Below are 15,812 nucleotides of genomic sequence, written 5' to 3' on the forward strand. Positions count from 1 at the left end.
CCTTCAAACTCTAAACTCAAACCAGTTTTATAGTTCTTCTATATGCTATCTGATAAAGAACTATGTAGATATTTCTACTTTTACTGGAAACGTGGTCCCTGTGGTCAGAGTCTGTTCCACAGGAGTTTCCTCCCCAGCCAACGTGATGGTCTGATTGCAAAGTCACCAAGTCAGCTTTCACCAGGGTTTCTAATAGGAAACAGCATTTTGTTATAGTTTCCAGGAAAAGTACCATCTGTGCCTCCTGTCAGTCTCTGCAACTGGCACCAAAAGATCTGTGGGGAATGTTTCTGTACTGCCAAATTTCAGCAGAGTTCCCTGCCACAAGCCCTGAGCACGGCTGGAGCTGACAAACAGTGGGGGAAGATAAGAGCTGCTGTTTCCACCCTGCCAGCTCACCCGGCCAACTCATTTACAGAGTAATTCCAGCACAGTCCGTGCACCTTTGACACTCTCTTCCTGCACAAAATTCAGTCAGTAAAGCCCAGAATTGGTGTAATTTGCATTAATTTTGATTGGTGAGAATCTGTCTTCTTTACTGGAGTGATGCTGATTTACATGAACCAGAAGTACAAACATTCCTTACCTGGAAGCTGGGCAATTCCAGAATGCTGGAAATGCAGAGATCCAGGCACCTGTGTGCAAATGAGGTGCCTGGATCAAAGGCTGTGTGCAAAAGACCTGTTTGCACTTTTTAAAGACATTACCTAAATGAAGAATTTTACCATAAAACTGTCTTTTATATTATCTCAAATATTAAAAAGGCTTCAGAAGTTTCTACAGTATGATGTTCTTTACATAAAAAAAACCAAACATGTAAGTGTCATAAATTTTTCTTCCCAAACCAGTCTCAGCTGACTTGTTGCTCTACAGTTTAAGTGTCTATAGATACTGGGTGCTAAATTCCTTATATTTAAACACTGATGACTGCAAGTTATGGAAAATTTATTAATGAAATCACCCACTTAGTCTATTCCTGAAGTCAGAATAAATGAGTGAAATGTTTTCATTAAAAACAGTAGGATAAAGTGTCTACTAAGTGCCAGCTGCTCTGAACATCAACATCACAACAGTAAAGATGCCTTCTGAAGGTGTCTGTAACCCTTGTTAGATCCACTGAGTTGTACTTCATACGAAAAGAATCTGCAACTTACATTCAGTTTTAAATTGAAGGGAATTATTTGCCTGTGTGCTCTCCCAGAAACTGAAATTTTCTGTATTTTTTAATTAATTCTTTTGGTTTCTGTGGCTCACCAGTTACAAGCACACTGAAAATTCTCACAAAGGTTAAATTTTTTTTTTAAATTTTGTTTTCAGTGAAGCAGTTGATAGAATTAATATATATATGTAACAACTTTCAGTCATCTTGACACTGAATGTTATTTAAGGTTGTTGCTACTTAAAGTAGGACAGCTACACCGAAATGGGTTTCCAAGGGCTCTGAAACATGGAGCAGAACTGCAGCAGTGCTAACTGGCTGTTCAGCACTCTGAATGGCACCATCTACTCTGCTGATGCTTAAAAGCTGTCACTTCTTGTATTCCAACTGGTCAACTTTATAAAATCCAGAACTGGGAGCACCTTATGTAAGCTGATTTTCTAATACTGCATTCATTCTAATTATTCCTGTTATTTAATACGCTGTAAGTTCCTGGAAGTGAATGTGAATACTAGGAAAATTACTCAGGTTTTTGTTTTGCATATAACTTAATCGTTTAAAAAAGCATTATCTAGTGGATATTTGAGGATCTCCAAATTGTATCTCATGTCAGGATCCCTGGCAGCTAAGGCTTACAGATAGATGAATACAGGTAATCACAGTGTAAATTCATTCAGTCTGATGGAATCCTCACCTTTAGAATGCACAAAAGTAAGGTATTTCACTTTCTGCTGAAAAAAGGGACGAAATCTTTAAGTATTAGAAGTTGCACTGTTCCCTCTGTAGTGAATTCTTTCTCACTGCACAGAAACATTAAAAAAGAAACAATAAGTCATGTTTTCCATATAGAAACTCTTACAGAATTCAGTGATAAAGCTAAGTCAGGAAGGGGTGGAGCAGCACATCAGTGCCACTCATCCGATGCCGGGACAGGGAGAATTTAACAAAACAAGGCTGAGTTTATGGAGTTAACCCGTGCAGAGCCGGCGGTGCAGCTGCTCCCCAGCAGCTGCCAGGAGGGCACAGCCACTGGCAACCCAACTCCCACAGGGGCTCCACTGCAAAGAAATAAACAGCACAAAAAAAGAGGATTTATCTAGAGTGGCAGATGTGCCTGGCAGATAACATCTGTGCCTAAACAAGGGACTCCTTCCACACAAATCTTTAGGGGCTGCTGGGCTATCTCCTTTCCACAGAACTTCTATCCCATGGTAGTTGGTTATTACAACATTCCAGAGCACCATGACACTACCGCTCTCCAACAGATTTAAACGGCTCTTAAACACAACTTTTAGCGGTTTTGATTATGATTTCCAGAGTAGCTGATCCTTTTTGTCTTCCTTTATTAAGTATATTACCTGTTCTCATAAGCTTTAAGCTGCTTAGAAATTGAGGAGAAACTAAATACAATTCCTCATTTCTGATGGATACACACGTTGTTCTGAGCAACCTTCTATCAACTCTAAAAACAGAAGAAAGTTCTGCTGTTCTAACCTATTAGAGAATATCCACATCCTAAAAAACCAGCTGACCCATTAGGGTATCTACCCTAAAATCAAGTTTTCCTCCTTCTTCCAAACAAAAAGCCCATCTGAACTCATTTCTTGATGCTTAGTGACCCATGGCAGCAATTTGCAGACTTATTTTTGACATGGCCTTATATGAACTTGAGAGAACAATCTAAGAACAATCAAAAAGCCAAACAATCTAAACAGAAACCAAATGTGCAGCTGACATTGTTAATAATTATATTATGTTAATAATTTTACGTATTTTTTATACATTTAATAATAACAGTGATAAATAACAAGAGGTCAAAACAGGAGGGGAAAAAAGCATCTATTTAGCAGGTTGCCAAGAGGCCAGGGCAGGAAGGAGATTATCATGGCACAAGTGGGATGTGAATCACCAGGTAGCTGCTATACAGATGATTTACCACAAAGATGGTGCTTACAGAATGAGAAGATAAACAAATGAGACAGAGGTTGCCAACATCTGTGGAACAATAACAAAGGTCACCCAGCAAGTGAGAGGGGGCCCACAGGAAGGAGCTCTGAAGACAACAGATATTCAGAATTTCTGAAAAAGCAACCTCAAAGGGTGGCCAAAGCAAAACACAAAGAGCAGTTTGAGGAACACTGGTATCTCTGTACTCGTGTAATGTGCAATGGAAATGCACCCTATCAGTTCTTGAGAATGTAAGCTTTATTCCTGAATCAAAATAGCAAAGAACAGCCTGAGATGTCCCACAGTGAAGTCACAAAGTACAAGTGAAAGTGTGTCGTGCTTGGAAGCCCTGTCATACATTGGATATGATACTGTGTGTGTGACATATGAGCAAGCAGCAATGGGAGGTGCAATGTTAATCGAAAGGGAATCATCAGGGAGAGATAAAGAGCAAAACATTGGCCAGGCAGATGTGAAACTCAAGGGGTATTTTAAGAAACCAGGACATGTACATAAGAATTTATGCATGGATAAAAGGAATGTTATAGGAAAAACATTGGTCCAGGGAAAGTCTATAGAGCTGGAAATGGCTTCACAGCACTCAAATTGTGCAGAATTAAGCAGGAGTAGGCAAGAGTTGGGTTATATAAGTGAAAAACCATGGGTTTATTTTAATTATTAATTATTGTTATGCTGCTTCTAAAGCAAGCTATATAGCAAAGGGAAAGGGTTTAGAAAACCAAAAGCTGTGCCTAATGAAGGGTGAAATCAGCGGGACCAGATGTTTGGGTAACTGCTCTTCCATGAGTTCACTTGCCACGAAGGGCAAACCCCTTGTTCCCTCTTTCAACTGACCTACTCTTGCTTTTTGATTTGTACTTTTTAAAATATCCAACATCAGCTTATTATATTCAATACTACTTTGTAGCAATTATCCCTGCTGTTTGATCGTGCCTTCTTTCACCTTACATTGCACTGAATTAACCACATTATAAATGGAACCAATATTAATTATGAACTTCCCCCTGCCAAACTGGTCAATGGTTGCACCACAAAGACTTAAATGATAGGGTTGGAAGGGGCTTGTTTTTCAGCCCAGTCCCCAGTATCAAGCAGGATTTTCTTCTCCACTCATGTTAAAAGCATTTTATCTGAGCTGTATCATTATATTATAAACAGCAGCAACTCAGCAACTGCATGAGAAAAGTATATTCTGAAACCTACTTGCCTGCACTGCTGCAGTTTTTTCCCCCCTCGCTTCTAACCTGAGATATTTAGTTTTATTTTTCTGTATATCCACCCTACAAGTTATTTGTTAATCCCTGTGGTATGTATATAAGCTAGTAAGCTTAAAGAAATGCCGTGTTAGACTGAGAAGTAACAACAATGTGACACTTCACTCTCCAGCACTTGAGAATTCACTGTGTTCTCCTTGATGTACAGCTAATTGTAGGTTTGTTATTTTCCAGAAATATTGATCATCCACTATGTAAAGTTTTAAGAATCAATCCATAAGTAATATTCAGCATGACGCTTTCAAAAAAGCACCTTTCAAACCCTGGTGAGGAGCACCTTTCAAAGCCTGATGACAATCTACTAAATCATGGTTTGTATATACATACAGCACCTTCTGGCCATGATTTTTAGTTTGCTCAGTCTAGATTTGAATGAAATCTGTGCTGCCCAACAAAGCTCTGTGTAGGGCCCAGCCTTCCCCTGGGCAGCCCCGGGTTTCAGTCTGTAGGAATTGAGATCCTGTGGGAACTCTAGAGGATGTGACAAAGGTACAAGTGTTTGGTGTGTTTAGAGACTTACCTTGTTGGCAGCAGCTTTATTAGCTATGTACTTTACAAGATATTAGTTTATAATGATACCACAGCTTGTGAAAACACATTCAGAGTTTAGATAAACCAGGTAAGAGCTACGTCCCAGATAGATGATAATAGAGCAAGTAGACAAACCATGTATTTTATAAACAAAAAATCTGCAGAGAAAAGAGACAACGGCACTGCAGCTGGATGAAGGATTGGTTAAGTCAAATAAAATAATCGGAGCATAGAATGGTCATGCTTCAAACTCTTACCCAACCTGCTCTGCAACTTAGTGCTGCATTATGAATGAAAATGTCTGAAAAAGCCTGACTGCAACTATGGACTCTGTAATACCACTGAGCAGAACTTCATTTTTTCCTCATTATTTGAAGTTCATTTTATGGATCTTTTCTAAAATAATCTTTGCCATCAAGTGCTCTCAACTTTTTGTGCTGTGTTGCAAGAAGTTTTTTCTTAAGTACCTCATGGACATGGTTATCTAAATAAAACCACCTTCAGCTTTAATGGAGTGTAAGGAAATTGGCTTTTGGCCAAGTATGAGCACTCTAAAAGTGCTTCTACATGAATACCTTTCTTACTTTGCTGTTTCCCTGGCGAACTTAGGATGATTAAAGTCCTTCTAAAGTTCTGAAGCACCAGAAATGTGATGCCATGGAGTTATCCACAGCACATACACAAACCTGTCTGTGGACTATGTATCAAACATCAACGGGGGAATTTTCTGCTGTTTGGTAGCTGCAGTGGTTTTACAATATTTGTAATGAACCTTTAAATACAAACTGCAGTCAGAGTACTCTGAGTATGAAGGGACCCACAAGGATCTAGTCCAAGTGTTAAGCAAATGGCCCATATGGAGATCAAACCCACAACATTGGTGTTATGGTGTCATGCTCTGAACAACTGAGCTGATCTCAGGTTTAGTGTTTTTCCAGTATTTATTTCATAAACACCTGCTTATTTTTTCAGTAAGGGATGTTACACTGGTGTTTATTTGCTATGGAATAAAGCTTCAGAATTTCTAAATGTAAGGCAAATAGTTTTGAAAAAGGCAGCTCTTTGTTTTGGTGATATCAGCTGGAAACATACTTCAAAGGTAGTAACTTTTCATTAGTCTGAGGAGTTTCCATATAAACAACGGAACAACCACAGTACAAAATTCATTACGGGATAAATTATCAATCTGCAGTTCAAAAGCTCTTTCAAGAAGTGATCCATTTTAAAGTTGTGGAAAATACAAACATTCACATCCATTAACTGCAAGTGGCATGCAAATATCCCTGAGATTAATCAACTTATTTTTAAAAAATGAAGCAGAATGGAACTCATAACACCATCACAAAATGAGGGTTAGGTCATAACATCTTTTCACAACTCCAAAACAATATCCAAATTCAAAGTAAACGCTCAGAAACTTTTCTCCCTACCTTGTTTTACAAGCTGCTTTATGTTTGCCAGCACCACAAGCACCTGTGCACTTTGTAGCACAGGAATTTTTAAATACTGATTGTTCAGGATATATAGCCTATGAAAATGAAACCTCAAAGCTACATATTCTCATCCCAAGTTAAAAATAAAACCCACGCTCTCGAGTGCAGGCTGTTGGCTGCACTTGCAGGGAATGGCACGGGCTCTGCAGAACCCCAGCACCGATGACAAAACCATAACAAACCTGCACGCCCATGGATTTTAAGCAGTAAATCCGAAACCCAGGGACTACAAAGCGAGCCGGATCCAACAGCTCCGAGCACAACCTCTCACTTCTTGAAGCTGGCTGTAAACAGGGGAAGGGAGGGGCCAGGCGCCTGCCAAGCCAAGCAGAAACTTGTGAGTAACTTAGAGAGGCAAAACAAGTGCAGCGCGGGCAGCGGCTCGCAGCGCGGTGCCGGGCGCTGGCCGGGCCAGCACCATGATCCCCGGGAGAGCCACACCGGGGCCTGGCGGCCGGCTCGGTGCCCCGGGAGGGCGGCTCGGTGCCCCGGGAGGGCGGCTCGGGCCAGCGGCACACGGGAATTGAAGGTGAGAGGCTGCGGAGCCGGGGCAGCGGCGGGCGGGGGCCGCGCGTCCAGCGCCAGCCCGGGCTCACAGGGGCAGGATCCGGGCAGCGCCGGGGCGCTGTAAACAAGAGGCTGCTGCAGCCCTCGCTTATGAAACAGCGGCGAGCCGGGGCTGCGGGTGAGCACAGGGAAGGGGTGAGCACACGGAAGGGGTGAGCGGGGATGGATGGATGGATGGATGGAGTGCCCGGCACGGCAGAGCTGCCCGGGCAGCGCCACAGGCACGGCTGGCTGGGAAATGCGGAGCGGGGCCTGCGCCGCCGGCAGGTTCAGCGCCCTCGCTGCCAAGGGAGCGCTGAACACCGGGGATTGCGGCTGCAGCGCAAGAAATGCCTCACCTGGGAACTCCAAAGCCATCAGGAAGATTTTCCGAGGAAATATTTTAGTTTTGGGTTTTGTTTTTGCTCATTTCAGAGGTAAATATTGCCATTTTCCTAAGATTACTACTCAACACAATGAATCGCCTGCCATTTCTATCATTAAAACAGAATTGTAGCGTTTAACCGCACTTAGAGGATGTAAAGAAAAAATAAGGGTAATGACTAAAAACACTTGTGAAGCCAGACATCTCCCTGCTCTGTAAAATACAAAGCCTGGTAGCAAAGACTTTTGATCTTCTGAGACAATATACAGGCAAGTTATTCAGTGGCTGATGTAATTCAGTCTGGAGTAATCAAAGCTACATGCTTAAGGATAAACCTACATAATGGAATTACATGATTGTATCCATGCCTGTGCTTAGTCACCTTTGCACTCACCAGAATGCATAGATTTGCAATATCTAATTCCAGTCTGCTGCTTTGCTTGAATCGAGTCATAACAGTTCAATGAGAACTAGTTTTGGTTCCCTTCAACTGCGAAAAAACCAGCTTTTTTCTTTCTTAAAAACCTAAAACAACAGATGCTTCCTGAAAACAAACGGGGTTGGTTTTCAGTGCTTGAAAATAGAATGAGGATGGAAAGACAACATAAAGATATGATACAGTTCACTCATACACAACAGTAAAGCTGAAGGACTGATGTGAGAAAATTAACCAAAGAAGTCATGTTTTCCCACAAAGGTGAAAACAACCTTTGAAAACAATAGAACTTCTGGTGCTGCCACAGAAGCCACTTCTCTGAGGAAATCCAGCATGGGACAGTGAAATAAAAATTTGCTTGCCCAGCTAAAATTACTGTATTTTTAGCCTGATTTCTGGCTCAGCTTAGGTTATTTAGAAGGAAAATGCTCACAAAACATCTGCAGTGGGAAATAAAACATGAAAGCTGACACAATTTTGGGACAAAGTTTGTACTATGGCTGAAGAGTCAAAGGATTAGCACCAGGGAGATGCAGTCACGTACCCATATGCTCACAGACCCCACACAGTATAATTTAGCCATCTGGTTCATGGAGTATAGCATGTTGTCTAGTAGCATTCATTTTCATTGCACAATGTTTATTGTGGATTGATTAAATCTTGCTCTCCCTCTGGAAAGAATCCAGGTATAACTTTGCTATAGGTGCTGACAGAGAAGCACACAAAACCACGGGAGAATGGGACAGGCAGAGTGTGTGACATGGGGAATCGCCTGCTGCACCAGCTCTGCACTGTCCCTGAAATGGGCTGCCATGAATAACCCATGATTTTAAGGCTGTGTTTTGAGTTGTACTTCAGTGATTATTTCTTGTTTCTGCATTCTGGAAAGCGACTTTACACAGTTGCCTTGAAGTTCACTTGGTTTCAGTTAAAATGCTGTCTCTACTGATGATAAAGCAAAGACGGCTGGACCACAACTGCTGATAGTAGCATACTTTTTAAAGAATTTGAGCTATTCTGAGAGGAAATGATAGCTGATTCTTGCCTTTTTGGAAAGTCAGGCTGCCCTGATATTAGGTTCCCTGGACTACAGAGGTCCATTGTTTTTTTTGAAGCTAAATGGTTAAAAGGTTGGAAGTCTGAATACAAACTGACCTATTTAAAAAAAACAACAAAACCAAACCACCTCACCTCATTTCCCAGTATCCTCTAGTCTTTGTCAATTTTATCAGTGACCCAGTACACATCCACCATACTGTCTTGGATGTGCCTCCTAAGAAACTCTTTTTTTTTTAAGGTAAAGCTTATTTAAGATATTAGGAGATCCTTATTTTCTATCATACTGTGAAGATTTCTGCTTCAGTTTATATCCTTACACTCTTAAGTACCTTTATGTGTTTTTAGCTATGTACAAGGTGCTGTCTGACAATTTTAAAAAAATTGCATTAATATATACATCAGTACTTAATGATAGTTTACAGTTTACTTCTGTTGAGTGTTCTGTATCGACTAATTTGCCACTAGTTTCATTTAAATAAAAACAACACGTATTAGTCTAATGAAATTTTGAATAACATTTTACTTTCTTCTAGACTAAAAACATCTGTTACGTGATATGTATGATCTTAAAATTAAAAATGTTTTCTTCACATACATTGCATTTTATTTATGATGCTATATTTTAACAACCCTTTCACTATTTCTCTCTCTACAGAAAAGCTGGTAACCAGCAAAGAAGACACAAAAGCTAAAATCACTATGTGGAGCTGTGAAGCCTTAATCAACAGTACCGAGAACAGTGAGGACCAGCATCTCTGCCATGACTTCGACCTTGTGCTTTCCATCTTTTCCCTTCTCTACCTCATTATTTGTTTCCCAATTGGCCTTTGTTACAATGGCCTGCTGGTCCTAGTTAACCTCTACAACAAAGCTACTATGACTATGCCAGATGTTTACTTTGTCAACATTGCCATCGCCGGTCTCATCATCAACACTCTGGCACCAATGTACCTGCTGGGTCTTGCCAATACAAAATGGGCCATCTGGAATTCCAACAATGAAGTTTATATTACCTTTCTTATTTTATTCAACGTCTCATCGTTGGTTACCATGTACTCTACCACACTGCTCAGTCTGGACTACTACATCGAACGTGCCCTGCCCAGGACTTACATGTCCAGTGTGTACAACACCAAGCACGTCTGCGGGTTCATCTGGGGCGGTGCCATGCTCACGAGCTTTTCATCTCTCCTGTTCTACGTCTGCAACCACGTGTCCACCAAAATAATCGAGTGTTCCAAGATGCAGAACCAGGAAGCAGCAGATGCCATCATGGTGTTTATCGGGTACGTCGTACCCGCCATCGCTGTTCTCTACGCACTGACGCTGATCCTGCGGATACGCAAGGAGGCCACGCCGCTGGATCAGGACACTGGGCGCTTGGATCCATCGGTGCACAGGCTTCTGATCGCCACAGTCTGCACACAGTTCACCCTCTGGACACCCTATTATGTTATTCTCTTGGTAAGCACATTTACTAACCTACGAGGAAGAATTCCAGATGTAAATTCCATTCAAATATTACACTTTGCAACGATTTTGTCAAAATTCCTGGCTTTCTCCAGCAGCTTTGTCATGCCTCTGCTCTACAGATACATCAACAAAAACTTTCCCAACAAATTGCGACGTTTGCTTAAAAAGATACACTGTGGGAACCAAGGCTGTTCTCACGAGCGCACAGTTGTACAGCAGGTCATGACATAAGTGTGACACAACCCCTGGTGCTCTGTGACTGCAGCACTGGGTGCTCAGTGCTGGGACTGTGACGCTGCTGTGGTGGCACTCAGAGACATTCGAGAGTCCCAACCAAGAAGCTGGAAGGAGCTTCCATTGCAGGTGAATGCAACAGTCTTAATTTTCCAGTAGTTGTTTGCTGAAGTGGTGTGAGGCTCTGGCCTGTGTGCTGCATTACCTGTGACATCAGATACCTTCAGTGCACTGAACTGGTGACAAAGGATAAACTCTGTTTTCATGGCTCTGATCTTCCTGTCTGAAGAAATCACTAAGCAGTTTATTGAAGTCTTGACTGAAGACACAGCACCTTGTATCTTGTATAGGAAAAAGGTATTACCTTGTTTTCTGTACAAAGAAGTGATAGTGCTATCCTTGATGAAGTAAATAGCATTTTTCAATGAAGATTATATAGATGATCTTTACTAAAGATCATATTACCCAATTATACATGTCCAAATAGTAAATGTTAATTATAAATTAAATTATTTAATTTCTTTCTCCATCACTGAATTCCCTCTAAAAGAAGCCTAATTTACTTTTTTCAGAAATTATTTTCTCACACAAACTAATCTGTTTTAACATTTATGGTAACCTGATTTTTCTTTTAGCTACAACAAATAACAAAAATGTGTTTTAATTTTCCAGTGCTTTGTTTGTATCCTAAAACATTTCAGAAATTCAGAAATATTTATTAACTAATTTTGACGGAACTTAGAGATGTTTGTTCCACATACTAAAATGAAGGACACAGTGGTTTACAAAGTTAAATCAGAATTCAACTACTAAAGATTGTCTGGCTAAGTGTTATGGTCCACATATGTTCATGTAACAAGAGTAATTATCTTAAAAAATAAATATGTTTATGATTAACATTTTGTATTTTCAAGGGATATGTTTGCAACAAATAAATTAAACACTCTTTAATCTAGGACATCACTGGAGGTTTGGAAACCATATAAAATTCCTCCAAAAGAATCCCAGTCAGCAACAGCTCTTTGCTGACCTCTCAGAAAAGCCTTCCATTAGGATTCTTGGAATCCCTAGTAAATTCTAGTTTCACAGTAGGGATGAAGAAATCCAGTCCAGATCACCAAATTTTACTGATGATATGAAATACATGAGAAACAAACATGCTGCAGGAAGCACATAAAAAGTTACAACAACAAACTACAAAGCACTGACCCAAAAACTACCTGTTCTTGTGCTGCTGCTGCATTAGTGACGGGAGGGAACAGGAGGGGGGTACAAGTGAAGCTGACATTCTCCCACTGGTGTGGGGCCACAAGACATTTCTGTCATTTGATACATGCTACAGCATCATTTTATTGCCTAATCTGTCACAGCACAACTCAAATTCCACATGACATCATCAAAAAAATGTGACTTTTCAAGCTTCTGGTACAAAAAAAAAAAATAAATAAATGGAACAAGACCGGAACTGAACTTCTCCCATTGCTTAGAGCACAATCTTGTCTGATGACTGCTCCTAGTCTGTCAGCAGAGACACATACTAAAGTTCTATGTGAAAAGCAGGTGAGGAACAGACCTTTCAGATCATTTCCCATCAAGCAATTTCTTCCCATAGTAATCTTTGCTTATCTTCTTTATACACAAGCATCTTAGTTATCAACATCCTGGTGGAAGACTTTCCATTAATCTTTACTTTTTAAAATAGCTTTTCACATTCTATTGAGTATTTTTAACCCTTAAAGCCTACAGAGTAAATGATCTATTTCTGTGGTGTTTTCAGTTTTAGCCTGTTGATGAAAACCATATTAAGGACTGAGGCTGTTCCTTATCACTGTGTCAAACTCACACACTCATTTACAGTGCCTCTATGCTGGCATACATGATACTGGCTGCTTTCTTGGTTTTGTCCACCTTGAGAGATTTACTATGAATTTCTACACGTCTTGACCACTCAAGTTCACTTCCACAAAGAAGTGCTTAAGAACAAAATCTTTCCTTACAGCTGTCAAGCAAACAGGCTCCTTCCCATCTGAGGAAAATTAGGTTTCTTAATGCACCACATTAAATCTCTCACATAAAATCTGTTAAAGAAATTCAGTGCCATTATGCAGGAGGAGTTCCAGCAGGGAGGAACTGGCTTATCTGGTGTGAATAGAGGCTTTCAGCACTGGGACACTGCCAGAACAGTGCGGCTGAGCAGGCAACTTCAAGTGCAATTTCAACGTCCATGTTGCTTCCTTACTTCCATTTCCTCCTTCTCTTAAGATACCTTATTTTCTGTCTCTAAAAGAACTCTTGCCTTTATTTCTGTTCCTTTCTCTCCGTGTTAAATTCTCGGTTTTACATCATGGCTCTCGTATCATTTCTCTTTATCGTTTTTCACTTCTCTGCACAATTTATTTAACTTTCATTTCCCTTCCATCTCTGCTTGTCTTGCACACCTGGTACCATTCAATACTCATGTTTACTTCATCACACTGACTCCTTTATGATGATCCAAATCTTACTCAGTGATCTGACATTACAAACAAATTTATGTAGTAAAATGGAAGCTGCTATTTAAGAGATGTAGAAAGACAGATTTTTATGGAATTTATCCGTGGGGTATCCAGTCTGTTTTTTTCCTAATATTTTTTACTGCAATAGAGCTACAGATGTTTGTCTGTATCCTTGATAAATACTAAATGTGATGGCAAGCATAGATACAGCAACTTGGATAATTTAATGAACAAAACTGCTATCCACTCAACCTCTTTGCAAAGTTAATTTGATGTATTAGTTGCCTCAAAGAAACTGTGCTATGGATCTTCTTGGCTGCTGTTCTCCTAAGGAAATTCTGAACTTAATTGCAGCACCCTCACCTGGTGTCTCTTAAAAAGCAGTATCCCAAAAAGAGAGAGCTTTGCGGTTTTTATATAAAGAACAGTAGAGGAGCAAGTGCAGTAAAATACTTAAGGAAATACAAAGTATCATAAATTAGGAAGAACTTTTATGGACAAACGTTTAATACACAAAATTATTGAGAATAGGGCCTTTCCATTTCAAATACCTGAAGGTTTCTGGTGACTGTAAATAGGAGCTTATCTATTACACGTTTAAATAGATATGAATAAAATACTGTATATATGCAAGATAAAAATCAGCCTACTGATGTAAAAAGAATCTGCAAAGAGTTTATTAAATTATTTCTAAAAGTGTATCATTTAAATGTAAACCTCTGAACAGGAAGGTGTACTGTATGCTTCTGTATGTATATAATGTGTACTAGAAAGTAAGCACTAGTTAAGTGCTGTTATTAACAGTGTTATTTTCTCACAAAATTAAACTTAATATTTGAATTGATCTGTGGCTTATAGCCCTTTTGCTGAACTGCTAATTAAGTCAAATCAACAAACTAACAAAAATATCATGCTCTGCTTCTAACTGAGCTGTTAACAGCTAGCTCAAGACAGGTCTTTGTTGACTAACTTAGTAGAGGTTCTAGTTTCAAAAGTTTACATTTCAGAATCAAATTTTGTTGGTCTCTGAAGATTTTTTTTTTCAGTTAATAAAAGGAGGTGATCAGCCACTAAAAAATTCCTGGTTCTATTACAATGAAGAGATGTGGACTCCAATATCATGTCAAAATACTACAGAAATGGACTTTCTGGAATGCTTCATAGAGGAATTATTGACTCAGAATACATTCTCAATAAAAAGTGTACAAGTGAACGTGGTCAATAAAATGTGTGGGGTTTTTTTTGTTTGTTTGTTTCTGGTGGGCTTTTTTCTTTCTTCATAAAAACATGTTGTAGACAAACCTGTGTGGCTTCACTGAATTAAAACATAACAAATTGCACAACTTGGATGTCAAATTTCCAGGCCTTAATTTGGCATTATTAAAATCTCATTATTCATCAGCATGAAGTTGGCTGGGAATGAAAGCTAAAAGGCACATACCTCGCCTGACTTTTTTCAGCATAAAGAATCCTGCAATTAATGAGGCAGAGTAACAGTGCACCTGGAGATCAATGCAAACATTGGCCACATCCTGACAACTTCCTTTCCTTTGTGCTGCCACAATCAGCTTCCTGCAGAAATTCTCCTGGTTCTCAGAACAGCATAATAAAATAACCCACACCTCTGGCATCCCAAAGAAAACAAAGCTTTTAAGAACCTAAGATACCTTATGACACATTCATTGCAGTAACCACTGCACATAACCAGAAGATTACTCCCCATGGATCAGTTAGTTTACACTACATATCTGAAAATATTTTCTTGGCTATACTTTCAAAATTACTCATTTGTTCCCTTTCGGTGTTCTGTGAAGTGTAGGAAGATGGCAAACTCTATTTAAAATGATTATTGGTAAACGCTTTAAAAACCTCTCAGTCCAAGGCACTCCTCAGTTTTATGTCTCAGTCAGAAATAAATGAAAATGGCAACTGTCAGAGTGGAAGTTGCAATATTAACACCATTTACTCAAAGCCTAGTATCTGACAGGATGCCCTTACAGTGTTTTAAAGGGTGTTTTCTTTAATAGGACAGCCAGCATCTCTGAACAAGTACAGAGCAGTGATTTTCTGATCCTTCATTCCACAGAGCTTTTGGATGCAACCAATAGAAAGGCTGTTTTCAGCTGGATTAGTAAAACCCCTCATATACAACAGAGACTGAAGAATCTTCAGTGAGAACAGAGTTAGTTAAGAAGCAGCAAGTTCAAAGCCCACACGTTTTTGAAGAATGAACAACAACATAAATGCAAGTGAAAAGGGTTGATCGGGTACAACAAAGTCAAGATGTTTACACCACTACAAACCAGGCTGACATGGCACCTGAATCTGCCATTATCTGTCAATAGAGACATCACAGAAGTCAGCCACACCGTGGAGCATGCACAGAAAATACTCAATTAACTACTATACAATAGGAGAACAGGCCCCAAGGCTGTGAAGAAAATACAACACTGCTACCACAAACCTCAGAAGGAAGTAACATCTTTTTTTGTTTTCCTTGTTTAAAACTAAGATTCAATTAAATTGTTTTTGTGCTGTGGGTATGTGCATAGATAGTGCCCCATTTATCACTGCTTAATAAAAATGAAAGCAGCCCAGTGTCTAGGCTGGAGACCTCGTGAGCTTCACTGCAGGAGCACAGGACTGGAAAGACCCAAGAAAAGCAGAACCTGCCCAAGTACCATTCTCAGTTCCACTCTTCACTGAGGGCTCAGAGAGGAATTGATTCTTGCCTAAGTTTCTGCTGCTGTGAAGTGTTC

General features: G+C 39.9%; 2 protein-coding genes across 6 annotated transcripts in view; one reads left to right on the forward strand and one right to left on the reverse strand.

Annotated features, from left to right (window-relative positions):
* Positions 1 to 11,455, forward strand: part of GPR146 (G protein-coupled receptor 146) — a 46,117-nt gene extending 34,662 nt beyond the window's left edge. For 2 of the 5 annotated variants that reach the window (XM_058850160.1, XM_058850162.1), the window contains one exon: positions 9,507 to 11,455. In XM_058850160.1, coding sequence (XP_058706143.1) covers positions 9,551 to 10,555 — 1,005 coding nt within the window. In that variant the 5' untranslated portion in view covers positions 9,507 to 9,550 and the 3' untranslated portion in view covers positions 10,556 to 11,455. Of the gene's footprint in view, positions 1 to 6,726; positions 6,955 to 6,975; positions 7,111 to 7,172; positions 7,409 to 9,506 lie in introns of those variants that run through there. The other 3 variants (XM_058850161.1, XM_058850159.1, XM_058850158.1) reach the window with 3 other exon arrangements.
* Positions 1 to 15,812, reverse strand: part of C14H7orf50 (chromosome 14 C7orf50 homolog) — a 122,305-nt gene that overhangs the window by 67,359 nt on the left and 39,134 nt on the right. The window lies entirely within an intron of this gene.

This window comes from Poecile atricapillus, chromosome 14 (assembly GCF_030490865.1).
Source record: "Poecile atricapillus isolate bPoeAtr1 chromosome 14, bPoeAtr1.hap1, whole genome shotgun sequence".
NCBI classification, from domain to species: domain Eukaryota; kingdom Metazoa; phylum Chordata; class Aves; order Passeriformes; family Paridae; genus Poecile; species Poecile atricapillus.